At 41.3% G+C, this 27228-nt stretch overlaps 1 protein-coding gene across 7 annotated transcripts in view; it reads right to left on the reverse strand.

Moving 5' to 3' along the window:
• Window positions 1–27228, reverse strand: part of CACNA1C (calcium voltage-gated channel subunit alpha1 C) — a 416899-nt gene that overhangs the window by 109122 nt on the left and 280549 nt on the right. For all 7 annotated transcript variants that reach the window (XM_077178180.1, XM_077178176.1, XM_077178177.1 and 4 more), the window contains exons 10-11: window positions 9815–9905; window positions 1025–1051 (exon numbers count right to left, since the gene is read on the reverse strand). In XM_077178180.1, the coding sequence (XP_077034295.1) occupies window positions 1025–1051; window positions 9815–9905 (118 nt within the window). The remainder of the gene's footprint in view (window positions 1–1024; window positions 1052–9814; window positions 9906–27228) is intronic.

Below are 27228 nucleotides of genomic sequence, written 5' to 3' on the forward strand. Positions count from 1 at the left end.
CATAGGAACTAAAGCCAGACCATGTAAACACAATGTGAACAAGGATTTTGCAACAACATTTTAAGAGGTAGTCAAATCTAGGGTTTTTCACCTATACAATTTACAATATCACAAATACATTGCATGTTTTGCAGTGGATTTGGGACAAGAAATAATCTTCCCAACTTCCAAAGTGGGCACCACACTTAGACATTCATGTTGTCATTAAAGTATTTGCAATCTCACATGCTTTTGTGTGTACTTGTGCACAAATGTGCATGGACCAGACAATGTATGGTGTTTTCTGTGCTTTTCTTTCTCTCTTTATATAGGGATGTCACACATGTGCTTCCCAAATTGACATTACTCATTGCTCCTTAGGTAAGCAGAAGGACTCAGTTACACACTTGCTCCAGTTATTCTGAAAATTCATTTAGTATTTCATAAACCTGACTTTGAATTCAGGGTTATGGAGGTAGCTGAGATCCTACCAAAGGGGTAGAAAGGGACCTTAGCAATCAAGTTCCATGAGTTCAGTCAGCCTCTCCAGTGAAACCCCAGAAATAGCCATCTTAGGACTGCTTCACTTTTCCAAAAGCTCTGAGTCAACAGAAAGCCAAACACCATCAGAGAAGATCCCCATGTCCCAGGCTGAATGGCAGAATTTCACAAATAAGGTGCCAACTTCATCAGTTGAAATCTTTACAAGCAACAAAGCAGAGAAATTCAACAAAGAGAGCCTTGAGTTGACAGGGCTTATGTTGATGGATGTTGTGTAATCATGTGGTTGAACTGGGTTTTTATTTCTGATTTTGTATTTTATGGTTTGAGTTACTTAGGCAGCATAAATAGGTACTTCAGTAGTCAGTAGTCCCTGTGCCTTATTTCAGTGTGAAACTAAGAAAAAATTTACACCTGAAATCTGACATATTTAGCAGGATGTCCTAGGATCACCACTGCATCCCAACAATGCTGGTGGTAAACCACTTCAGAAAAGAGCAAAAAACGGTAGAAAGGAGGAAAAGCAAAAGTCAGTTTTACTTACCTAAACTTTGATTTTGAGATCCGATGCCTGAAAGACAAGAATTGCCATTAGAGTCTCTAAAGCTGTCCCACACCTCCCAGGCTTTTGTGAAAAAAGCAATAGAAAGAAACAAAGTGAAGATCAATGCATTTTTTAACCCATGCTGTTTTCCCTTCCATCTGTTGTAAGTCAGTGTAGGCACTGAGCTTGGCTAGAATTCCCCAATAACCAAATCTTGTGTGTTGGTAGGACTCATGAAGCAGAAGTCATGGTGGCATTCTACCACCTGTAGGTATCAGTGAACTCTACAACTGCTACCGAATTTATTTCTGAAGTATGACTATTTTTTATTTTTGTCACTATTTCTTTTCTTATATTAAAATATGTATGACTTTATACAGACAGACTTGTTGCTTTCACACATCACCTGTCACTTCAGGATGTATACACACATTATGAAACAATAATGGTAAAAATAATGCTTTTTTTTCAGAAATTGAAGGAAACACAGTGCATGGCAAATATTTTCAACCTTAGAAACTAACACTTATTTATCTTGGTTATTTATGTAAATAATTTTGCATTCAAATGGGTCTGTACAATAATAGATTCTGTTGCTAGCAATAAAATTTTGATAATTAAGCATTCCAGAAAATTGGCCTGTATTCCCCCTATATATGTGTTTAAATATCTAATTCCATGCATTTGGATTTATTCATCTACATAATCTCATTAATCCTTTATGAGAAGTCACAGGCAAAGCCAGAAATAGGCCCCAGTTTTTAAACCACTACCTTGCTCTGCTTGACACATGTCCTGTAAGGCCTTTGAACACTTTGGCTTTTGGTGAATCCACAATGGTGCACAGAGGGAAATAAATGTACATGGATACAATGCTGTGAGTCCGAGCTGATTTGGGGAGCTGCAAAATCTACTACCAATAGCAGCAGAAATGGAACTCTGGGGAATGACTATGGAAAAAGAATTTCTGCTGGGATGAAGCACTCCTTAAGGTTTCCTCTATGACAGGAAAGTGGGTCATTGTTGACAGCAGACAGCAGAGGTCTTACTGCACTGCCCTGAAACTGGATTCACTGTTAGTAGAGAGGGGAAAATGTAATTCTTCAAGCATCTAACACTCCTTACTGTAGCAGCCCTAACAATGGTCCTGCCCCTGCTTGAGGACATCAGTTACTGACAAGTAATCAGTGATAGGTCAGGTTCCTTATCTGCAAGAGGTTTTAGTCAGGGGAACTTTTCACCAGCAGATGGGCTGAGCCAAAAAAGAGAAAAGGGCCTTTGCAGCACATACCCAAATACATAATTCCTGCTGTGTCACAGGCAGCCTGTCTAGGCCACACACTGGGCAGCAGAGAGGGTACAGACACGTGCAAGACTCTTGAGGAAGAAGAAATAATGCACTAGCAGAGCAGAATGCTAAATTGTGCTGCAGAGACAAAGCAAGATCTAACAAGGGTGCCAAGTGAAGCACCTACAAAACACATTCTTAATGTTAAAGCTATTCCTGCTTCTCACTGAGAATCCTGGCTTGATGATCTCTACCTACAAACTGTAATGGAGATTTACAGGCAACAGGAAAGAGGGCTCGAGGAGGGGAAGTGAAAAGATGTAAAAATCACAACGAAGAAGAAAGCTGAGCACTGGAAAGGAGGTGGTGAGGATTTTGATAGGAATAGTTTGGCAGGGACAGGGAGAGAGAGCAAGAGAGAAAAAGAGAGAGAGATGGAAGGGGATGGACAGGGAGTGTGAAATCCTCTGGTGACCTCTCTGGTTAATGGTTCCTCAGTGAGAGAGCACTGGAATCTTTTATTTATGCAAAAGAGATGCAGCAGGTGTAGTACTCATCATGCATGTGATAATTATATCTTTGGAGCATTATGAGCAGCAGCCAAGTGCATTCAGTGCTTCCACAGGTTACCTACAGCCTTCATCCCCCTCCCTCCACCTTGCCTTACTGCTGTGGCAGAAGGCTTTATCACATGTGGGTGTGCTATATATATGGAAGAGGACAAGGAAGGAGGATTAGATTTATATTTAGAGGTAGAATCAGAGAGTGAAATGGAATTTTGGAAATAAACTGTATAATAAATGTTTCTGAAAACCTTATGCATGAATCTGAACCACATTTTTCAAATGACTCTTATGATTAAATTTTTTCAGAACTTGGGTTACCAATGTCACCTAAAAATGCTTTTATGGCATCACTAGGGGCTGTCAAATAGTCTGGAAATTGTGCCACAGTGTCTGTGACATTTCAAGCTGGCACTTAATGGGTTCAGAGTGGGCCAGATTCTCTGCTGAGTTTAAACATGGATCTCTTGCAGCTCTGGTGTCCTGGGAGGTTTATGTCATTTGTGGGAGAAAGAGGGTGACTCCAATTGTGTCCAACTCTGGAATGTCTTGAGAAACTCTTGTTTAAAATTATGGTATAGGACCATAATTAAAACCATGCCAGATCACTACAGAGTGCTTTTATCACAGGAACCATGTAACTCAGCTTGTCTTTTAGAAAAACAAACACAAAAATCAGATCTCTGTTTGATGAGCTATCTTTGAAATTCTCTAGAACTCCTCCAACCTTACATTGTTATATACGACACACAGATAAAATGATGAAATTTAAAGGCTTTTATCAACATAAACTCTGGATAATCAGCATAACTCAAATGTAATGAGATAGCCCACATTCTGAGAGATAAAGTCTTCATTTCCCTGTTCATGGTGGACACCAGAGAAGGCATTTGTGAAGGATGTGACAGTTTTGTGTAACAGTGATTGAGGGCTCTGTGGAGTTGTACACACAACAGACAATTCTTGCATTCACACAACATTCAAATTCTGGAAAAATCTTGTAGGTCACCAAGCATGACACAAAAGGCCACATTACAGTTGTTTTCTGGGTGTGGACATTATCAAACATGACCATTATCTAACTCTCTGGTCACAATTACTTTTATATTGTATGATCCCAACTTAGAGGCAGCCACATCTTCATAAGGACTCATAGAATACCTTTGGACACCAGGAAAAGCTGTCACAAAGCAGCAACACAGAAAGGGACTCTACTAAGCTTCTATGTTATATACAACTTTGGAGAACATCCAAAGAGCTTCTCTGGCCAAAACTTACAGATTTTAGTACTGTGAGAAGGCAATCCTGGTGTGACATGGATTCTGCTTTGGGGCAACATGGTGCATTTGTGCAGTAACTGGCAAGGTGGCACAATAAGAATCTGCAGAATAGCCTTAAAATTGGATCTGTCTAAATAAAACTGAGTTGGTTTGCCATTCAACAGGCTTCCTTACAGGCTGGGAAAACTGGCCAGCATTTCAGCATTCAGTAAAAAATCTTGCTCTCCCTGTGGCAAGTCACAGAAAGGCCTGTCAAAGAATCTGAGGCAGGAAGAAAATTCCCCTTCCATAAGGGCATGCTATTGTCCTTTAGACACACACTTAGAGCTGGCTGTGAATATTAAAAGCACCTTGCTTGCAATAAATTGGAGAGCAGTATGTGAGATTACACATAATCTGTGAGTTTTCCTGCTGAAGTCAGCAGTAGTTTCAGAGCTTTGGACAGACTGTTCTTCCCACTGTTCCTGATGTGATGGGAACTTCAGTTCCATCACCTCACAAGGAGCCCATCTTCTCATAAGGTGAAAACCAGCAACAACTACAGCAAACCTGCGAGAAAACTTTCACCTTTACCACTGGCTCCTGTGCTGATTGTTGCAAGAACTGCACAGGAATTAATTTCATGCCAGAAAAGCACCAAGGGAAAAATCACTGACCATTCAGCTGCCATGGAAACCTTCCATTGCTCATAACACTTTCAGGACACACTGTTGTCAGTTGGAAAGCCAGTAGTAGGTTGTTAGTTTTTGTTTATCCTGTTTTATTGTTTGAACTGTCTTTGGTGGAAAAGCAATTGAACTGTCCCCCATATGTATGGAAATCCTGGCTAAGGCAAAAATGCCAAGTGGGTTATTGTTTCAATGAAAGCAGATAATTTTAAGCTCTCTTTCCCTTTGAGCTCAAGTGCTTCACTTTTCTATTGAGGCTCTATGGAGCATTAGCTTCCACAAAGGTCTTTTTTTGAGCTAATGCATATGTATAAAAGCAAGCTCTATTGTGGCACTCCAGATCTGTATGGTTGTATTAGAAAATTAACATCCTGCTTGTATTGGAAGATTATATATGCTGACACCCTGCACAGAACAGATTACTCCTGATTATGAGCAATAGCCTGTCCTCAGGAATCTGAGTCCTGCACAGCAGTAACCCCAGAGGATCAGGGAAATTGCTCACTATTGGGAAGCTCTGGGTGTAAGAATATCCTGCAAACAGAGCCCCACTGCTCCTGGGTCTGGGTTTGTCCCACTGGTGCCTGCTGCAGAGGAAAAGTGTTTCTTTGTACTCTGTACCAACAGGTTGTGAAAGCTGTGGCACATCAAAATAAGATAAGTTCCACTCCCAAATGCTGTCCTTGAGGATAAAAGCTGTTGTGCTCCTACTGCAGGGCAGATGTCAGCCCATACAAGGCAATACCATGACAGGAATAATATACTGTGGAAGTTGTGGGATGCTTTTCAATGTCCTGTGGAAGTCTGCAAAACCATTTTCAAATTCAGATGCCTGATAAAGTGCATTTCCTTAGGAAGTGCTGTGCTGTGCCACAGCATTCCCATTGCCAGCAGAATTACACCAGAAATCATTATGAATTGAAATGGTTGGTTTTTGTTTTGTTATAGTTCTAAAATTCTTAGATCAGTTCTAAAATTCTTGGAGACCTCCTGAAACTCCTGCTGGTTTGAAGGCTGGCCTTACTCCAGACAGGACAGGTGATAGAGGCAGTTTCTGTAGTGTGGATACTAGAGATATAAAAGCTTCTTTGAGACAATTTATCAGTAGGCAATAGCTTGTGTTTGAGAGCTACTCTCCTGATCTCACATAGCATATGTCTCTGTGGAGCTGAGAAAGGCTGTCAGAGAAGATCTCCTTTTCCAAAAGGCACTTTTGAGCCTGGCTTCTCAAGCAGATCCTTCTGTCAGTCACAGACCCAGCCTTTCAAAACTCTACAGATTTTAAAAGAACAGAAAGAATAGTGAGTAATTCTAAGTTGCCTTCAATGAAAAAGCATTTTCTTTCAGTCTCCTGGGCATCTTTTTCCTTTTATCATGAGTGCATTTTGATAGCAAGCTCAGCCTGTAACTGTAGTGGTGGTGCTGGGGTGTCAGGCAGCTGGATGTCAATAAATAAATAAAGAAATATATTGCCTTTGACTTGAAAGCCCACATTGCTTCAGTCATGTCTGGCTGCAGCCTCTGCCCTCTGGGAGAGTGTTCTCATAGCAAAGCAATGGATTCACAGCCACAGGGTGAGTTTAGAATGCTGGTAAAAACACAGAGACTCATCTGAAACAGGTGAAACTCAACAATCAAACAAAAATCTTGGCTAACTATTCCAACTGCAGAAGGAGAGAGTAGGTGACTGCTCAAAAGTCCAAGCCTAGTCTTCAACTAGAGCAAATCAGGATGACATGACTGTATGCTAGTATATTATTAATGCTAGTACTCAAAACCTAGTGCTTGATGTGGAACTTTTTTTAAAAGCTCAACTGACTTCCCAGATGAATTTTCACTGCTCTAAAACACTGGGCCAAATTCTGATTCTTAGTCAGGTTCCAATAAAAGAACACACTCATTCAAATAAATCCTTGCTTATGTTTTATATGTTCCAGAAGGAATCTTGACCTCTGGGGGGTTTGAATGGGGATTCAGCAAAAAGAAGAGTACTTAGTACTTCTTGAAACAATGACAGCTGGTTTCTTTGTCTGCCTAAGTGTGTGATACAGTAATAAAGAAACCAGAAGGGATTCTAAGCCTCAGAATCAGAGGCAGGTCTGAGTTGGCCCATAACTAAGGAATTTCCAGATCCACAAGTTTGAAACAAACATTTTACAAAACCAGACGACAATGGCAAAATCTGTATCTCACTCCAGAATTTCATAATCAGTGATACAGCCATTCATTTTCATGGAGGAAGGAGCCTATCCATCTCTTAGAGATGAAAAGCAATCTGAGGGAGGCCTTGAGGATTCTCAACTGTCCTTGGGGAAGGACTAAACAAACCCTCCTAAATAACATATTTTGATTTGCCTACTATACATCACCCATTTCCAGATGAAGTGAAAAGTGGCAAGGAAACTTTATCTCTCTGAATCTTACATGTCCTGCTCTGCTGAAACTTTGGGCCCTGTTTTAACATTTAAAACATGAGAAGAAGAAATTAAACTCTGTTTTCCTGTAATTTTCCTATGTCTTTTCCCCTAAAATATATTGGACTTATCCAAATCAGCCTTCTCCTAATGTCAAATCAGGGTACTGCCATTCTCCCATGAGCACGCTGGGTTATTTTAAGTGAACTCCATTCTAAGCCATGATTACATTTAGAGTTGGGTTTAACTTCAGCCCTCCTGGCCACATTCCAGCTAAGATAATTATGTTCTGGTTGCCAAAATTCCCAATGCAGTTTCTGCACAAAACAAGTTATCCCTTATACAACCCCTAAACACTTGTGCCTGTTGTTTTTAAACACCTGTCACATTCTATCCTGAAGGTGGCTGAACTCTAATGCTGTGAAAACAATCCCTGCATTTACAGTTCATAAAGTGCTTTAGGATCCTTTGGGATTAAGAACATTAAATGAATGCAAGCTGTAATATTAAAAATACATGAAACCTTAGAGTAACTGCTGCCATTCTTTTGGCACTGTGTCCAGATGTATGAGGGACTTTACTATTCTGACATATTCTGAAGAAGCAACGCAGCAAAGCAAAACCATCCAGGAGGTTCCTGGAAAGCAGCAATGACAGCTTTCTGACACAGGCTGTGGAGGTTCCCACAAGGAAGGGTGCGCTGCTCCACCTCATACTAACAAACAGGGAAGGCCTTGTTGGAGATGTGAAGGTTTGGGTCAGCTTTGGCTGCCACTTTGGACCAGATGAGCCAGGATGGTCCTTTCCTACCTGACCCATTCTGTGAACCATAGCTGCAGAATAAAGAGGGTTCTCCAGAGTGGATCCAGCTGATGCTTCCAGTACAGTGCCAAGAGCACAAGCAGCTTGGTGGGGTGCCAAAGAAAGGGCTAAACTGCCCCAGTGCTGGGTGCCCCATCTAGCCTGGTTCCTGCAGGAAGGGGCTCATAATCTTAAAAACTCAGCAGGTTCCCAACAGCAGGCAGGTGGAGAAAAGTGATCACAAATAATTTCTCCAGGGGCCTGTAAGTCATTGACTGACTCTTAAAGGAAAGCAGAGATTGAAATTACAATATATTCCACATATCACGTGTTTTAAGGCAGATCACAGAATAACACAGAATTGACTAGGATGGAAGAGATCTAGGAGATTATCAAGTCCTACCTAAGGCCTAACATCACCTTGTCAACCAGACAGACCATGGTACTGAGTGCCACATCCACATACTCTTCTTTATTGAAACACCTCCAGGGATGGTGAGAGGGATCCCATCTGGTCCATTCAAGCAACATCCACAGGCTCAAGGTAGCTCCCAGGATAGGACAGAGCCTCAAAATACTCCAGCATGATACAAACTATAGCACTGATATGTTTAGCTCATGTGTCAAGGAAATTTGGAGGGAATAACATATTGCCCCACAGCATAAAGGCCATTTTTGTTTAAATAATACTAAAGGGAATAAAGGACTCCTCTTGCCTATACTTGTTCTCTGTGAGGCTAAAAAGTACACCACGTATTATGGCATTTCCTAACTGCAATCTCACACATTCTTGAGCATCTCCACTTATTACAATGGTGTAATTTCAAAGAGGCATTAATCCCTCCTAATTGTTGTATTTCTTTATCACTTACAGTTCCCTGTTCAGCATTTAAAGGGTGTAATTTGGTCTGCAAGATGGGAGTTACTCTCAATGTATTTCTATTACAAGACACTGTGAAGTGTACAAGAATCTTTAGAAAAATTAAAATAGACCAGTCATTTCCACTCTTCAGTCTACTTATACTGGTTTTGAAAGTCTATCACCAACAAAGAATTTTAAAATAAGAACACTGTTATCCACCAGTTTCTCTTTTAGATATTACACAAAACCAGATCTGCTTATCGTGGGCACTCTGTCCCTTCTTTACTTTTATGTAAAACAAGAGGTTCTTCACTAATGTCCAGAGCGAGTTAACATCACAATTAAGATAAGAACCTGGATCGATAGATCTTCTTTGGCCTCTCCTTTCATCCCCTGTGAGTTTTGTTCATCTTGAAAAGCCTAACACTTGCCTGGCTTTCCCTCCCAGTTAAACCCAGCCCCTGACACATGATCTGAGTGCAGGTGTGGCTGCAGCTCTCTTCACAGAGAGCAGCAGGCACAGCTCTCTCCCAGGATTTTTCCTGGGAAAGGCAGTGAGAAGCTCAGAGAAGAAGAGAAAACCATTCTTATCTCTATTCACTTCTCCTGTTGCTTTGCACATGTAGAATGCGTTAAGGAGATTGTTTACCCAAAGTGATTTATTAATTGGATTCTGCTGAGGGTTGTTTGGATTGATTGGCCAGTTGGGTCAAAGCTGTGTCCTGTCACAGGTTTTTCTTTAGCATTCTTTAGTATAGTGTCTCTTTAGTATGTAACTTAGTACAGTATCAGTGTAATGTAGTATAATTCCTTCATTATAGCTTAATGAAGGAATTGTTCAGTCTCCTGAGTCGTGGAGTCAGAGCACATTACTCCCATGCCAGGGCTCCTTGGCATGATGTGTGGGTACTCACGCCAGCCTCGCGCCGCAGTTCTCGCCTTCCATGTCCGCTCCGGGGACGTTGTCGGTGTTCACGGACTCGGTCTCGCTGGTGGGCATGCTCACTGCAAGGGTCAAAGGGAAGAAAAAGAGAGGGATGGCCATTAGAACCTGGCACACCTCTTAATGAGCGCATGACTGAAGGAGCTGGCTTCGTGGAAAGACCCTCAGGTGCAGCTCCTGAGGATGAAACAATTTGCTGAGCAAGTCTAGTGCCTCCCTGTACAGAGTAGGGTGGGCAGGTAGACTTCAGGAGCATAAAAGTAACTCAAATGCTAAAGAAAACAGAAGAAGCAGCTGCTCTCCTTCTTTCAGTGTCAGTTTCTGGAAATTTTAAGAATGAGAACCACTGGAAAGTAAAAAACCTGACAAACCCAGAAAGAAGCTTTTGTTTGATTCCATTGAACATTTAAAAAAAATGCCTCTTTACCTGCAGCAGCCCAACCACCTCACTGCCCTCCCAAATCTTTTGTGCAATGATTAGAAGACAAATAAAAATTACCAGGATTGAGATGCATGCAGATAAACAGCTTCTGTCAGCTTAGTAGCAAATACCACATGAAAAAATACTGATGGCATGTGTGTCATTTACTAACCATGAATGTGATTCAACCTCACACCTAGAAACTGGACCTAGAGGTATAAGAGAGAAATTCAGAATCTCTGACCCACTCAGATATTACCAAGAAAGGAGCCAATGAATATGGACTCTGGTGCAGCTTTATATTGACTCTCACAGCTAAGAGCTGGACAGAACCTTCTAGGCTTTTACAGAAGTACCATGGAACAGACAGCAAATGAAAGCAACCTTAGGTGTGAGTCTCTCTCATCTAGATTCAAGAACCTGGTTTTAGTTGTTCTCAAACCTCAAGATTTTATTTGCTTCTACAGACCAAAAAAAATCCCTCAAACCCACACCATTTTCATTTCCCCAGTTGCCCACAGCTCCTGCATAAGCTCCAATCACTCTTTACACATAATCTTAAAGGCAGGAAAATGGACAGGATCCAATATGTGTCCTGTTCCCTCCTTACCCATTTTGGAATACACAAAAAAAAGGAGAAAATGTTATACTTAAAATTGAATGATGGAGGAGTTAAACAGACTTCCCCCAGGAGTCTGGTAGAACTTCAGAACATGACCTGCATTAGCTGTTGGATACATATCTCAGATGAGGCTTGAGAGCATACACTCTTAGCTGTTGGAGAGATTTCTAACAGTTACATATTCATACAGGAATATGTAACTCAGTAGTAAGAATATGTCTATTTGTAGGTCATTGGTGTAAAATGAGCCAATGTAGAAGAAATAGGTTCTGCATTTCATTTGGGAAGATGCTCATGGGGCCATGGTCTTCTTTCAGGGGCTAAAAAGACATCAGAAATGTTCTTTCTTTCAAAAATGTTCTGGGTTACTGCTTTGAAAGCATTATGGTGGAAATGTCCCTCAAAATGAGCTATCTTTCCTTCATCCCATCACAACAATTTACATACCTCCAACACACTTACTGGGAAATCTAAAATTCTTGTACTGTGTTCTCAGCACCACATGAAATAATGGACTCTCTAGCACTTTTGACAGAACTATGAAATATTGTACTCAATGGTGCCTGCTCCTTTATGAAGACAGATGTTTTAATAATCTTGTCTATTTGGAAAGACAAATTAAGGAATAAACTGAATTCATGTTCTGATATACATGAAACAGTCAAGTAAGCTATGAGAGAAAAACCAACATTCAAAATTAATTTTTTTTTGTCCAGAGTAAGCCTTGCAGGAATAAAACCAAAATACTGATATTTCACAAGTCAGTTTGGAAGATGAGGTAGAACACTTTCAAGACATATTTGAGCTTATTTGCAAACAGAAAACTATTCTGAAGACATCAGCAGGAGATTGATTTGCAGAGCAGCTTGTTATCCTGAGTGCATGAAGAGGACACTGCACAAGCAACAGACAAAGCCAGGCACTCACATGCAGGAGAACACAAATCTGATTTATAGGCCAGTCTGCACAGAGATACACAGACACATGCAGTGTGGACACAGAGTGCAGTGGAACATTACCATGGCTTTCTGTGGAGTGACTAAACCAAGCAAACTTTCCTTTCTTCTCATCAGGCAAACCAGCTGGAGGGCTTCCTTTCACAGACAAGATGGTCAGTGTCAAGTACCAGGAACAAGACATCAACAGAGAACATGCAGCCAGTGACAGGCAAAAGACAAAAACAAGGAACTCAGCTTACACCTGATATCCACTTCTGTCTGAAAACTTCATCATGTGAGTTAAAAGTGCAAAATGCAAAACACAGGTATACAGAGGTATGAAATATCACTAACAGATTGTCAGACCATAACTCTCACTTGCTTCCTGTTCTTTTTTATATCCAGCTCTTGAGAACGTGAACTTAATGAATTTAAGTTTATGGGTCATATCCCAGAGACATCTCAAGAGCGTGTCCTGTTCTTCCCTGACCTTACTGGTGCAGAAAGTCAAACTTCTGTAAAGTGAGAGGTGCAGGTGCAGTGGTACTTGGGCTGAAGAGACCCCATGGATCACTTTGCTGGCGCCACCTCACAGGAGGTGTGCTGATGGAAAATTACACTGTGCTGATGGAAAATGTTAAGGACAATCAAATGTATTAGTGCGGTATGAAGTATTAGAGGAATGATGGTCTAGAGGATAAAGGTCAGGACAGAGGGGATATTAGGGCTGAGTTCCCCAATGCCATGTGCTCTCAAAAGCACAATCTCTTTATCTGGCACCTCATACCACCTTCATTCATATCACCAAGGGACAATCAGGTGTGCAGTGCTGTGAGGTTCATTCAGGCCAGTTAACAAAACCAGAAAATAGAAGATGCTGCAGAAGAGTTGTGCATAAACTGGGGCTGAATATGAGAGGAAGTAGACCAAGTACAGCCCAGATGGCTTTCTTATCTGACTCAGTTCTCAGAGAAGCCAGACCCTGTGCCCACACCCTGGCTCCAGTCTAGAAACAAGGCAGGCATTTTTTGCAGTCCGGGTAATTAATTACTGGAACCATGTACCAAGAATGCTGGTGGTAAATCCACCACAGGAATGTTTTAATCAGGAAGAGATGTTTTTCCAAATGGTGGGCTCAAGTCCAGACCAGAGTTGTGTTTAGGACCATGGCATACAGACAATGCTGTCTCAATGGCCATTTCCTCCCTGTAATTTTGGGAGTTGAGACAAAGGCAAAAAATTATGCAAAGGCTGATACAAATCATGGTGGCTTTGCTTACATGGCAATCTCCTTTTTTCAGATGTATCATTGTATCCATAACCCACTGGAGCTGATGAAATCTCCCATTAGTTACATATTCTCTAGGCAGCATAGATAGCAATTATTTTAAAGGGAAATGAAACAACTTTCTAAAGGCAGACAAGTATCTCATGGTTTCAGCAGAGTGCAAATCACAAGGACCAATAGGTTTGATATTCTCTCTCCAGTTCCTTCTGAAGCCTTTGCACTTCTTACATCTTGCCACAGTGTGGCTCATCACTGAACACAGACTTTTCTCCTGGACTACCTAAACTCCAATTTCACATCACTTACATGGCATTCCCGCAGCAGTTAAAGCAGCAACAAAAGCTATACAGCAGCTTCCTTAAAAACAAATCTGAAAAAATGCTTTGCGTTATGTTAATTCTAGCTCTGAGACCTAACAGACAGAGAAAAGCAAGAGCAGAGTCTGCAATCTGTGGATGACTAGACAGATGTGCAAGACCCTTTGAGAGCCTCTGTTCCATGTCACTGGCATCAAGCTCTGATACCAGCTCTACTCTTGCACTAACATATGTCCCTCCCCCGATGAAATGCCCCATGGGCATGCAATGAATTATTGGATGGCAGGTTGCCAAAAGACAGCCAACCACTGAAACAGAAAGCTGGCACAAGCAAATACCCTTCTGTGCAGTCCTGAGACGATTTTTCCTTCACACACTTGGAGAACAATATTTGCTTCTCAGTTCAGAAAAATAATTTCCACTGTTTCATCTTGCATTTATGAAATTCTTGTCATCTTGGCAGTGGAAGTAATTTTAATATTCAGATTTATTTGCATGGATTATATAATGCTGTCACACTTCTTGCTGAATCTCACTTTAATACTGTGACATTTTAAGACTCAGAGGCAATCATGCTTGGGCAAAGGGTGCCCAGTTCCAGAAACACAGACAAAACAAACTTTTCACAGATTTAAATGGGACATGTTATTACATGACTTTGCAGATCTGGGCATTAACTATAAAACTGGATATATTGGAGGCTATTCACATTGTCTGACTTCCCCTCTCTGATTTAGCTGTTTGAGTTAGGCTACAGAGGCAGATAGAAACCACAGGTTTTCTGAATGCCCTGCTGATGTGTCCCTCAGTTGGACTGGTTAAAGAAGACATTTACTTTACATCCTTTGTTTAAGCACCTGACTTGAAACAGTGGGACTATCCAGCAGTACTCATAGTAAAAGAGCCTTGCAGAGTGGGTTTTCAGATTTAAAAAAGCCAGCAATACATTTGATTGACTTTTATAATATGCTCACTCAGAATCTAATTTCTCCAATATGCCAAAGTCTACTGGTAATTAATTACTTTGTAAAATATGGTGTAAATAACCCCCTTTGCCCACACTGGCATTTGAGGTCTGTGAGACCTGAAGCCACTTGCCCATCCTTTCACTCTATTGTGTCACCTTGGCCATATGACCAAGCTTTTGTACATACCTGTTCAGTTTCTCTGCCAGGGGGATGTAATTCTGCAGTTGCCCTGCCAGCCTCTCTGAGAGGTGCAGATGACACACATCACACTAAGTGCTAAGTCCTATAGTTATTACTGATGCTAATGTCTCCCAAGAGGGACTCTGCACTGCTATAAAGCAAATCTAAAGAGCAAAGTAGTCCTGTGAGTTCTCCAGCTGGATTCAAGATTTCTTTTCCCTTCAAGCACAACAAGAATAAATTGCAACACCATGTCTGCTTCCTTTAACAGTATGTGTATCAAGTGAATGACTTTGTCTCTGGTAAAACCCTGCTTCCTTTGGTGCCTTTCATGCCCATCATTTCATGAACGAGTCTATGGGCAGAATATCAATTGACTCGTGTTTTTTTGGTGGAGAGCTCTCATTTTAATTAATATGTGAATATTGCCTATCTTTCCTCTTCTGCCTGTTTTGAAAATGCTGCAGTCATTCATCTTACTCATTAATTTAAATAAGATACAGCTTTCACTGTGCTCCATGCATGCAGTGCCTTGGGAACAATCAGTGGCTATGCTCTTAAATGCAAGCAGCATCCAGAAGGTAAATTGCAGAGGTAAGACATTAGTTTTCCATGGATGTCCTGATTTTGTCAGGAAAATAGAGTAGATGTGACTGGGGAATTCTTTAGTGTTTTCTGCTTTGAAAAGAAGCTCTGTGACAGAAAAGCTTTTATGGGAGGAGAAGAAGAAAGGGAACTTGAACTATGTGTAGCATCTTGGTGGTTGCATGCCTCCCAAACTTAGACAATTTGTCAATAAATCTAGCACAGTAAAAAATACCCAGAAAAATTGTGAAAATACTTGGAAAAGTGTTTTCTAAGGGTTCAGAGACTAATCCTCATAAGGACAGTATTATACACTATATTACATTAAACACATGTAACATGCACACTTTGCATAACCTGATTTTGGATGATGCACAGATGAATACAGCAAGGAGAACAAGCTGGGTTCACCCTCTGACTCAAGGTCAGCCACAGAACACAAGGATAGCAATAAAGTAATTGCCAGTTGCATCCACTTCAGTCAAACAGGAAAAGACTTTTGGTAAAAACACCTTTCCATCCATGGAAAGGACCACAGCCCCTGTGTAGGGCCAGGACCTGTGATGACACCAAGCCAGGCTGGGCACTGGGCTGCAGCAGAGGCTGGTGCAGTGTAACACTGCTTTACTGAATGGAGCAGCACAAAGCAGGAGCATTGCCAATACTGAGATGAAGTATTGTACCATCAAATGTTTCATTCATAGATAGATTATCTATTTTACAATATAAATTGCAAAGTGTATATTTTATTCATAAATGCTTGTTTTAACTCATCCTTCTCCCCTTCCAAAGAGTCACCATATGTCCATACACATGTTGAGGAGATAGAGTTATGGGCTACATAAATCTATATCTTACAGAAGGGGAAGAGGAGAGAGAGTGAAATGTATTAATTGTGCAGGCCTGTGATTAACAGATCTGTCATTACCACATGCAGATTACTGCTCACCTATAAATGCATTACCTTGCTGCTAATTAATCTTCCTGGGACTTATTTTACTGTAACAAACTCCTCAGCTAGTTTGAACAGCTGCCATTTCCCTTCTTTTTATAGCAATATTGACAGTAATATGCTGGATTCCATAAATATTTGTTCATTACAGCCAGTGAGTGGAATGCACGTGCACAGAGGACCAAGTAATGGGCACAGTCAAACTGCTGGCCCTGCCAAGTGACAGCCTTTGCCAGTGGCACACATGTTTTGTTCTGTAATTGAAAGGAAGAACTTCAAATCTCTTTGCATTTCCTGCCTGAAGGACAAAGCTTTTCTTTGCATAACCTGTGGTATCTTAAAATATCTCGTAAGCACAGGGCATGGGACTCCCCCAAAAGTAGACTTTGCAGAAAGGAGTCTCTCTGCTGAAAAGGGCAAGAGAGGCAGTGTCCCTGGATAACTGCTGTGCTGCTGAGCAAACACCTGAGACTGCTGCAGGAGCCTGTTCCATGCAGAGAATCTGCCTGCAAGGGCAATGCAAGCCACTCTCACAGTCCCTGTGGCTGAAGGAGGACAGATTGGCTGGGTCACAGGGTGACAGAGGTGCTACCAGAACACACCTTGAAAGATGTCCCTCTCCTGAATCTGGATCCTCCTGTGACCTCCTAAACTGATTTTCTTGTCTGATAAATGACTTGCATCGTTTGCCTTGCTAGGAGCAACAATTAAGGTGCCAAAGTGCATGGCATTTATTTGCCAGGACATGGTTTATGGTGCTTCTTGTGTCAGTATAATACTTTTTAGCAACCTCTCTAGTTCCCCACAGAATTCGGAAGCAATTCAAGGATGGACAGACAAAATGAAGGAAAGGCAAAACTACTGAGGATCTATGACTCTTTCAACAGCATTTTGTGAACAAATTACAACAGCCCATTTGTAGGAGTTCAACAAGTTTTCTCTCTCATTCTTTATGATTTTTAGTAGAGGAACTAGAATGGGCAGCAAAGCCATCAAATGCTCCTGAAACAACCCCACAAAATTATGTGTGGGCACAAAAAGCAGGACCATCTCACTAGAAAAACAGAAGGATTCCATTACTGCAGGCTGGTCTTGCAGGCGCCTTGGAAATGGGGGCATGAGAGCTGCAAACCCTGCAGATAATGTGTTGGGAAGTGATACAAACATTGATCATGAGCAAAATAACTAATGGCAAAGGAAGTGCCCTGGAGACAGCAAAAACCACCAAAAAATCCCTCTGCTTTTTGTGCCACTAATAATCATGAAGTCATTCATATTTCTCACTGGCATTGTTATTAATGAAAATAGACAGGACACAGGTTTTCAGCACAAATGTGGTTTCAAAGCAGCCCATGTGCTGGATTCTGCAACTGCAGCTCATTCTGCAGTTCCTGTTCATGGGGAACTTCTGCATCTGCCCACCTACACAAATATACACCTGCATGCTGGGGTGGTAACTCTGATTAGGATCTCTACTTCAGCAGCAGCATCTTTGTTCCTGCAGAGCACAGCCCTGTGAATCCATCCTCCCTGCAGAGTCTGGGAGAAGCAAAAAAAAATTATAGAAGCTCCTTCCAAGCTGATCTGCTGAGGTCATCAGAAACTCTCCAGGGAGTCTAGGTGTCTGCTTTACACCTGGACTGCTAATCTTCAAAGTGACTGAGATGCAGCTCTGGCTGTTTTATGACATTCCTGCCTGTCAAAAGCCATTTCAAGGTGGGTGATGCCTGAGAACTCGGTGAGTGGCCTACAATTTGTGATCTGCAGCACGTAAGAGGATAGGTGGGAACAGCAGGAACTGTTTGGGTGGTGCAGTGGGTGGGAAATCATGCCCTGGTAGCTCACAATGGGCATTTTCCCCAGAGGAAGCCTGCACAGCCTTATACCCAGTGATCTTAGGCAGGAATTGTGCCAATGAGAAGGTGTATCTTCTCTGGTATAGAAGGAGGAAAGTATTATCCAAGAGGCTGACTCTTGCTGGCAGACAAAACTAAAAAAAAAAAAAACCCCAAACCCTAAAAACCAAACACCAAAAAAACCAAACCCAAAAAACCTAACAAAACAACACCCCCCCCCCAAAAAAACCAACAAAAAATACCCAACAAAACAAAACCCCCCAAAAAACCCAAAGAAAAGTGAATGTGAGGGAAAAACTGTATTATTTCAAAGGACAAGCAGATCAGCTGGGTAGTGACTGGAACACAGGCAAAGAGATGGTAGGAAGGAAAAAGTGATTGGGAATTTTAATCTGAAATATCACTCTGCAAGCTGGAAGAGTACAGTGTGCTCCCTGCATTTGGGAAACGCCAATTTAGGAGTAGTGTTTAAAATATTTGGGCATTAATCTTATGAAGAAAAAACAGCATCAAGGCCCTGTCCATCTGAACAGACAGTGCCTGACTGAGATGAGTGCTCAGCAAGTGGAGACATTTTCTAATAGCAGGATTCATGTGGGATGTGTGAGAAGGCTTATGGATGATGCTTTCCTTGATGGCAAACAATCAAGCAATTCATTTCACTGATCAACAGACACAGCAACACATACATTTAGAGATTTAGGTCTCTCCTGAGCCAGGGGTCTGTGAAAGCACCAGCCCCTTGGAGCTGTGTTCTTGCACCACTCTGAACAGATTCAATCCAGTCTCATGACCTGAAATGGAGCTCATCTCTCCTATTCCCAAATGTGCATAAAACTGTGCTTTGAACCCCTGCTCTGTTGCATTTCTTCTGTGCCTAGTAAATAAAATGCTTGTGATTCTGTGTGCTGCTCCTGCAAGTGGTGCTCTCTCAGACACTTTTACTAACATATTGACTAGTCTGATACTAGACACTATAATCACAATATCATGAGTCAGAAGCACGAGACATGCTAGCTGGGCAGGCTGTGTATTACTGTGCAGCCAGGAGAAAAGCAAAAATTGAAGTTAAAGAGCCTTGCCTCTGAAGTCAGCTTGTCAAACATATGATTAAGCCTTTCCTGCCTTTTGAGCAAGGCATTGAGAATAGGCTAATTACCCTGAGCCAAAGAAATAGGCATTTTATAGTGGCCTTGAAATAATAAATTCCTGGTTTGCAAATACTTCCAGCATGCAGGAAAGTCAGGGACTGATAACAACAGCTTGAGTTAAGCTTAGTGTGGGCAGGTGTTATGCAAGCTGCCCTCACACAGCTGTGTTAAAACAAGTCATTCATGACCTGGCATAGCCCTGTTATTCAGCTCCTGGCTCTTCCAACAGCCACATAATACACTTACATTTTGATCTGCACATCTGTGAGGATCCAGCAGCTCTGCCACTGCATCCTTGTTCTGATGCTTAACCCTTCTGCTACTTCAGACTAGGAATTTTAATGTAGTTGGTAACATCCTCACCCTGATCCAAAGGGACCCCTATCCTTGGGTTCACTACAAGTCCTTTACAGTTTGAACCTGGACTGACATGTCTGAATGCAGCCTTTCCTCAAGTGGAAAAGGAGAAGAGAGATGCATCATGCTGTGGTTTGTGAACTTTGTAAATGAGAGTGAGGATGTGAGCTGCCCTATAAACACCTGTGGGCACTAAAGCTGAATTTGAATTTGGGCCTCAAGATCTGAAAGGCCAATTCTCTAATCTGTTGTCTTGTCTCCACAATCCTGCTAACTGAAGAGCTGCTGTCATCAGCAGGCAGACTCAGTGCCACAGCTATTTTCAGTTCAGTTCCTCAGTTGGAAACATTTTCCTTCCCCCGCCACCTCTCCAGGCTTGATGTTGTCTATGAGATAACTGGCATGGAGAGACCTGCTTTTCTCCCCAGCAGCAAACACAAGAGATACAGCAGAGATTTTTATCCCCCTAGCAGACCGTACTGGGTGGATACCCAGCAAGCAGAAGGGAGCAGGCACAGAGTGAGGGTGTGACTGCTGCTCCCTTGGAGCCATGCCTGCACCAGGGTCCTGCTGCAAGCTTCCCAGGCTTCCCAAAGCACTGAAAAGGGCTGGGTGCCATTCACAGCTGTCAGCTTCCTCAGCTGCTCAGCCCTGGCTGCCAGTTTGGTTACATATGTGCCAGTTCAGCTGTGTAATGTCACCAAGACTCCCTGTGTCTGAGCTGTGCCTCAGATCTCCCGTCAGCCACAGCTCATTGCACAGCTCTACTGCACTGCCTGTGCAACAGCAGGGTCAGTGCTCCAACCCCACACTTGTGTTTAAAACAGAATACTTTTATCTTTGCCTTCCTCTGTGCTTGCTTGTGAATTGACTTAAGCAAGTGATGAACTACTCAAGCTGCCTGACAGTCAGGGCTGGGCAAGGTGGAGGAAATGAGATTTTCTGCAGGAAAGCTCTGCTAACGCACCTCCTGCATCCCTCAGTCTGTCCTGGGCCCTTGAGACTTCCTGCTCTGAGCCCTTCCCAAACAGAGCTCTTGGTCTGGGCTTCAGTATCTACCTCTCTGCACATGAATCTTCAAGTTATAACATAAAATATATAAGGAAGACAAAGAGATGGGTCATGATGAATAAACACTTAGACAAGGGAAAAAAACCAACATCATGCCAGAACAATTTCTGTTACAGCTGGTTCCATCACACTTTTTTAAGACATTCAGCTTACAGGATCAGTACTGAAGGTTCTACTTGTACTAAACTTTTCCTACATGTCTTCAGACTAACCACGCTCAATTGCCTTTTTTGAGGCACTGGATGACATTTTTGACACCCCATTTGGGATATTCCTTCCAACTATCACACTGCAAGAGTACAAGCTGCTATACTTGACCTGTCAGTGCACAATGAAGGTCTTGGGTATGATGAGGTGTCTAAATTGGCATTAGATTAATGTATTTAGTCAGCTGAACCCCATCTTTACTAGTTTTGATTTCCTGTAAAAAGGAAATGCATACAACATACTTTTAATTTCTGTATATACAGTGCCAGACACACTGTGGCTTTGATCTTGGCTGACATTACTGTAATAAAACTGGTTCTCATCCCCAGCAGTTGTTTCTAACTCAAAACACATGCTTCATGTCCCTCAGCTACCGTTCCTGAGCACTACAGCCCCTCTCCTGACAGCTCTACATACCACATCAAAACAATGCTCAGGATTTCAGCTATCAGTCCTGCTCACCAGTGCTTTCTTCTCATTTGAAGAAATGAGAAGAGGCTCTTGAGAAGAGGCTCTTGAGACTACATCTGCAATGGTGACTTACTTTAAAACACTGACCATGGGCCATTCTCACTGACTTCAGCAGGAACTGCTGAATACTCCACAGTTTTTAAAACCACTTTATAAGTGTCCTTGCAAAGATTTAAGAGCACACTTTAGGCATTTGCTTAAAAAATGAAATAAGAAATGGTCTTACTCTATGAATACTCAGCTTGAAGGTTTGTGGCATTTCTTCCAAAACTTTTCTGTGGAGATGCTGGTATCAAATGCTTTCTATGCCTCTCTCACCATGGGAAATAAAGCAATTAATCAGAAGGTATGGCAAAGGCAGCTTTTTCACAGAGTAATGTCCTCTCCTGAGGAGTAGAACCAGTGTCAATGGATTAATCTTGACAGCTTCAAGAAACACTTGCCAGCAGGGCAGGTAGAGATAAAATTATTTGCACAAAGGGGTCTTTGCCAGCTATATAAACAATGGATTCCCTCTAAAGCCTTACCTGCAAAGATATTTCTATGTAACAAACTGGTACTAGAAGAGAATTTCTACATCAACACAAGTCTCTCTTCTAGCAGGGAAAACAGAGGTGTTATCTCCCCAGTCAGTCTTTGCTAGGGAAATAGCTTTTATAGTGGATAAACTTAATGCCCTATCAACATTAATGTCAGTCTCTCTGTGCTATAGCTGGTCACACCCCACTGCTCCAGCAGCTCTCAATATAAAGTTCTTTGTGCTTCAGGACACAGGAACCAGGGAAAGGAGGTATTGGAAAAACCTGTGAGTTGAACAAGACAAGCCAAATTCTCAGCTGCAAGAGAGCAAGAGCACTGTAGATCACCATAAAACTTTTTCAGTCAGAGAGGATATTATAGGAAGAGGTTGTTTCCCAAGATGTAAACTACAGTAACCTGGAAGCTTATCTAATTGCTGTAACCTTTGATGCCTGCAAGGAGCAAGAAGAAAAAAATGTGCCTGTGGGCAAAAATTAGCACAGTTTGGGAGTTTAGTCTCCATACTGGCTTCCATTCTCCCATGCAGAAGTGGCACAGAGATTTGGTGCTCATCACAGTCACCCTCACAGGATCAGCTAATTATCTCAGAGCTGCTCACTCAATGAGCTGGCTGATGGAGTCAGGCACATGCCTGAATTTAGCCCACCTTCCCAAAGTGGGGGAATTTCCCTGATTTCTAGAAACACTTTTTCCTCTTCACCAATTTATATCAGGCCTTCTGATGCTCTGTTGGAACAAATTACTGCTGAATTATAGGTTATTGCATTGGCCACAGCTTTGTCCTGAATACCAGCAGCTTCTTCTTTTGCTCTCTGTTCAAACAAAGGAAACATTGTTTTCTCCACTGTGCTTTGATAGAAAATGCAGGCTTGAGCTAAACTGCTTTAGCATCTTGTTGGTTTAGGTGGGATTTACCTCCCTAGCAGTAACTTACCAGCAGAGAAGGAAGGGGAAGAAGAAGGTTTTCAAATGGTTGCTTGCTTTTTGTTTTATGTTCAAATCTTCCTTTGAGACAGAAAGAAAGAAAAACTGGGAAGTTGTGAAATCTACAGGACAATGAACCTAAAAGCTGCTTTTGCTAAAGGCTGGGTTATTAAATTATATTGCTGACAAAAACCAGAAAACCAGACCTTTGGAGTGAACCATCCATACATTCAGGGGAACAAAAAAACTCTTGTATTTCTTACAATGATTGGTATGATTACTGTGAATTGCCAGAGAAGGAAAATAGTTCAAAACCACCCTGATGAAACTTGGAAATGCCTTATGTGATGCAATCCAGGATCAAAATTCTGCTCTTTCTGCTCTAGAGGGCAGAAAATGGTGTGAGAGCCTGTGCCACTGGCACTGTGGGGTGGGTGATCATGAGAATATGATTTAGCTTTGCTGTGTCTTTTTTTTTTAATTGGACAAAGGAGTCCAGAAAAAGAGTTCACCCCTCTCCAAATATCACCCTGCATACACATATTTCAAGAAAACAATGTTGTAGCTGAAGCATTTTAAAGCATAATTTAAACCCTCAAGTTTTAAATTTCACTTTGTTGAGAACACTAACTTTTTTTCCCCAAGTATTTCCTCTTGGAAATGGAGAAAGACAGAACAATCAAGGATAAGGATCTACTGCTTCCTTGTTTTTTCACTCAAAAAAAAAAAAAAGAAAAAAGAAAAAAAAAAGAAAGATGGCAACATATTAAGAGAGTCAGGAAGAAAATCTATAAATCTATTCTCAGTTTGATTTTATTCTAATAGGGAAAAGTCAAATGTTGACATCATAGTTTTGTTGACATTGATGGAAATGTGGAAGAAGAATCAAAGAAGAATCACCCTAAATGATTTTTTTTTTTTTGTTACTTGTGCTGCACAGAAATTATAAAATGAAAATGATGCTTAGAAATGGCAGCTTTACTTTCACCTACATCACTGAAGATCATTGCCCTGTGTACTCTGCTACCACAACTACCTGTAGGGTCACTATAAAGCCTCACAAATGCTCTTAAAAAAAAAAATATTCCTGATGCGTATAGCTTTTCCTTTTTAGGATATCAGAGTTTACCTGGATCTGACCACACATTTATTTCAGTATAGTTATGTATAGTTGTGTCTGGCAGTTGTGTCTGGCATGAATGGGAACCACATGCTTGTAATGACTGTGGATCCCATTCATGCCAGACACAGCTGCATTTTAGCCAGTGGAATGCTGCACTGGGCAAACAGTGCTCAGTGGAGTGCCCAGTGCTGTAAGTGATTTCAGGCCCCAGATACCTCACACTCTCCCTTTGGTGGATGCCAGCTGCACAATACTCAAGTGATGTGTGAGCACTGAGAAGCCTCTGTGCTCCAAGACCTCACACTGGGCAACCTTTTAGAGTGCTGACATGAGCATGTTTTGTTATTGACCTTGGATGAAACTGATTGGGGCCCAAGTCCTTACCCAGGCAAAATCCCCAGGAATTTCAGTACAAATTTTGCCTGAGGACTGTAGGAGTGATTCAGCCTAATGTGAGAACTAATGTCCTGGAAGCTTTTTCTAGGCAGCATCCTAATTATAGACTCAAGCTTGACATCTGTAGCACAAACCCTTGCTGCATTTTGCAACCTGAGCCGCTCTGTGAAGAGCCACACAACAAAAACAAAGCTGACTTATCATTCACAAAGGCCTTTCATTAGGTGTCCTCAAACTCTGGTATTTAAATTAAGAGCAGTGTATGAGCTGCTTCAAAAGATGACAAGGTAGGAGAATGCCACGGGGTTTATATTCTATTGGGCACAGCACACAGCTGGCAGCTGCTGTCACTCCTGTCCAAACAAACCATATGTTGGAACCTCTGCACATTAATACATGGATTTGTTTTCCCCTAGAACAACCTGTTGGCACAGTATACACTTCTTTTGTCCCTCTGTCTCCAGGTGAAAGAGAATAGATTTATCCCAGTTACTAAACTTGTGAAATACCTATCAGGTGCCCTTGTGAAATGCCTACAAATTGTTGGCACTGCAGCTCATCTCTTCTGGGTTACCAGATGATTATTTTCCACATCAGTGGACAATGATAAAAGTAGAAGAGATTGTGCTTTCTTCCTCTTTAGATGAGGTGTTGACAGATAATAAATCATTTTACAAGACTGGCATTGATTTCCTTGTATTTGGATATGGAAAGCAAAATGCAACCATGTTCTATGATGCCTTTCTCAAGCCACCCACTGGTATTGGAAAAATTAAATTAATAAGGGTTTCATTTTCCAGCCTGTGCCTCTTAGAGCTTTTGTTTAGATGATCTTAAATTCCATGCAAGCTCCATGTGGATTTTTTAAAATTGCTTTTTGACAATATCTGTACCTGCCTATCAAGGGGTGGTTGTCCATGTCCTTCCATGTGTATGTAAAATACATCAGGACAGATTCTGTGGATGAAACTAGAATAATGCAGGATGAACTAATTTGCTGTTGGCAGACAAGTTCAAGTATTCTGTGCTAAACAGAAATTAACTCAGAACAGCCTCTCTTTGCTCATACAGTAAGAAGACGGGTTTTAAGGCAGTGAGGGTCAAGAATGAATGTAAAATAGTTATCTTTTAAATATCCACTCATTTTCCCCTCTGCATGGGGATTCCCCAGCTGTGCACTTGCCCATTAAATTTCATTGCAGAAGATGGACCAAGAGTATTTTAGGCCACCTTGAAATTTTAGCTTGTAACCCTTTGAAAATCCTTCCTACCTTAGACATTATCCCAGAGCACCATGATATTTTATTTCAGGCTGAAAATAATAAACCACTAAAGTCAGAACACTAAACACATGACTTGGAGGCCACTGAGCAGGCTGACAGATGAAATTATGAATTATGACATATGAAATTACTAAATATACAAATTGAACAAATGTACAAATTGAAGTTGGTGTTCTTTTACCTTTTTCTCATGACTAGATCTGTACACAAAACTCTCTCTTATCCAACAGCTCCACATCACTAACTTTCCCAAAGGGTTGCACAGAATTTAGTGACAGCTTTCATTCAAGTGTGTGGAGGGTATTTTGTACATAACCTCACTGAAATCAACATAGTCTCCTTGTGGTGCATAAATTCCCTGTGCAAAAGGAAGTCAAGTCAACAGGAATTGGATAGATAAATCCTAAAATGCCTGGTCTTTTAGGGACAGGTGGTCATGCTTTTTTCCCTGTTACTTAATAGAGTCAAACTACTATTGGAGTTCTTGGGAATAAAGCCCTGTTTGGGTTGAAATTACTGAGGTTTCTATTTTTAGAGTTCTAAAACTCTTCCCTTCTATTTAAACTACCATCTCTCCTGTTCTCATTTATGGCCTGATGTGCAGAAGCAGGAATTGTTCCCATGAAAGACACAGATTTTCCAAAAGCTGTAATGGTCTAAGAAGTACCAATTTCTTCTGAAATTTTGCTTTTTCTGCTGAAAACTTCTTCTTTGTCTCAAAATAATTTTTTTTTTCCCCCAGGAAAGACTCTCCTAAATCTGTGATTAAATGCAGTCTCTAATTCCCAGTTATGGAGATGTTCAAAAGTAACAGTGGTTGAAAGAGTGAGACAAAACCTATAGTCCACCAAAAAGTTAGGTTGTCATTGACTCCTTAGAGGCAGCAAACTCAGATATTAATGAACATTTCCAAAGGTCACTAAGGCACTACAGCAATGCTCTGAAGGTGAAGACTGAGGACTATTTCTTTTTAAACTGATTAATTTTTAATATAAATTTTAAAACCTGCCTGTATGTCTGTACTTTTTGTCTTCAGTTGTGCACTATTCCCACTTCAATAGAGGCATAAATCTGCATGTACAGACACACACTTTTCATTATTTAATGTACCACCTGAAATATTATATGATTTTGATAGGCAACACATTGATTTGTACTGGGTTTTTTTCTGCTGCGCTACACGAAAACTTAATTATCTACAGCCATCAGTTCCATTACAATAGGGCTTGAAGAATGATAAGACTTTTTATTTTAGTAGAGTAAGCTACTTGCAAATCAGTTCTTGAATTTACAGTACTATGTTGGATATGACTTAACAAGAAGGATTAATTGTCTGGAATCATGGAATGCCTTTACAAACCAGTGGGGTTTTTTTACTTTTAGGGACTCTGTTGACATTAGTGAGGTCAGACTCTCACTGCACATGGTGGCACCAAATAGAACTGAAAAAAAGGAAACAGAGGGAGGACAAAACCTGAGCACTCAGAAACATCAAATTAATTCATCCTGCCCATTCAACAATTAGTTGTGACCCCACTGCAGTCTGTGGAAGTTTTGCCAATCAATTTCAATAGGAGGAGAATCTGAGTTGGACTGAAGTTTCCTGCTTCTGCCCATAGCAACACAGGCATTCCAGACCACTCTCAGGAAGGGAAAATAAAAGTGCAAATTCCCAGTAACTGTGGCAACAGGAGGGGCAGTTTTCTTTGCCATCCTGTAATTTTGAATTCAGCAG

Source organism: Agelaius phoeniceus, chromosome 5, assembly GCF_051311805.1.
Source record: "Agelaius phoeniceus isolate bAgePho1 chromosome 5, bAgePho1.hap1, whole genome shotgun sequence".
NCBI classification, from domain to species: domain Eukaryota; kingdom Metazoa; phylum Chordata; class Aves; order Passeriformes; family Icteridae; genus Agelaius; species Agelaius phoeniceus.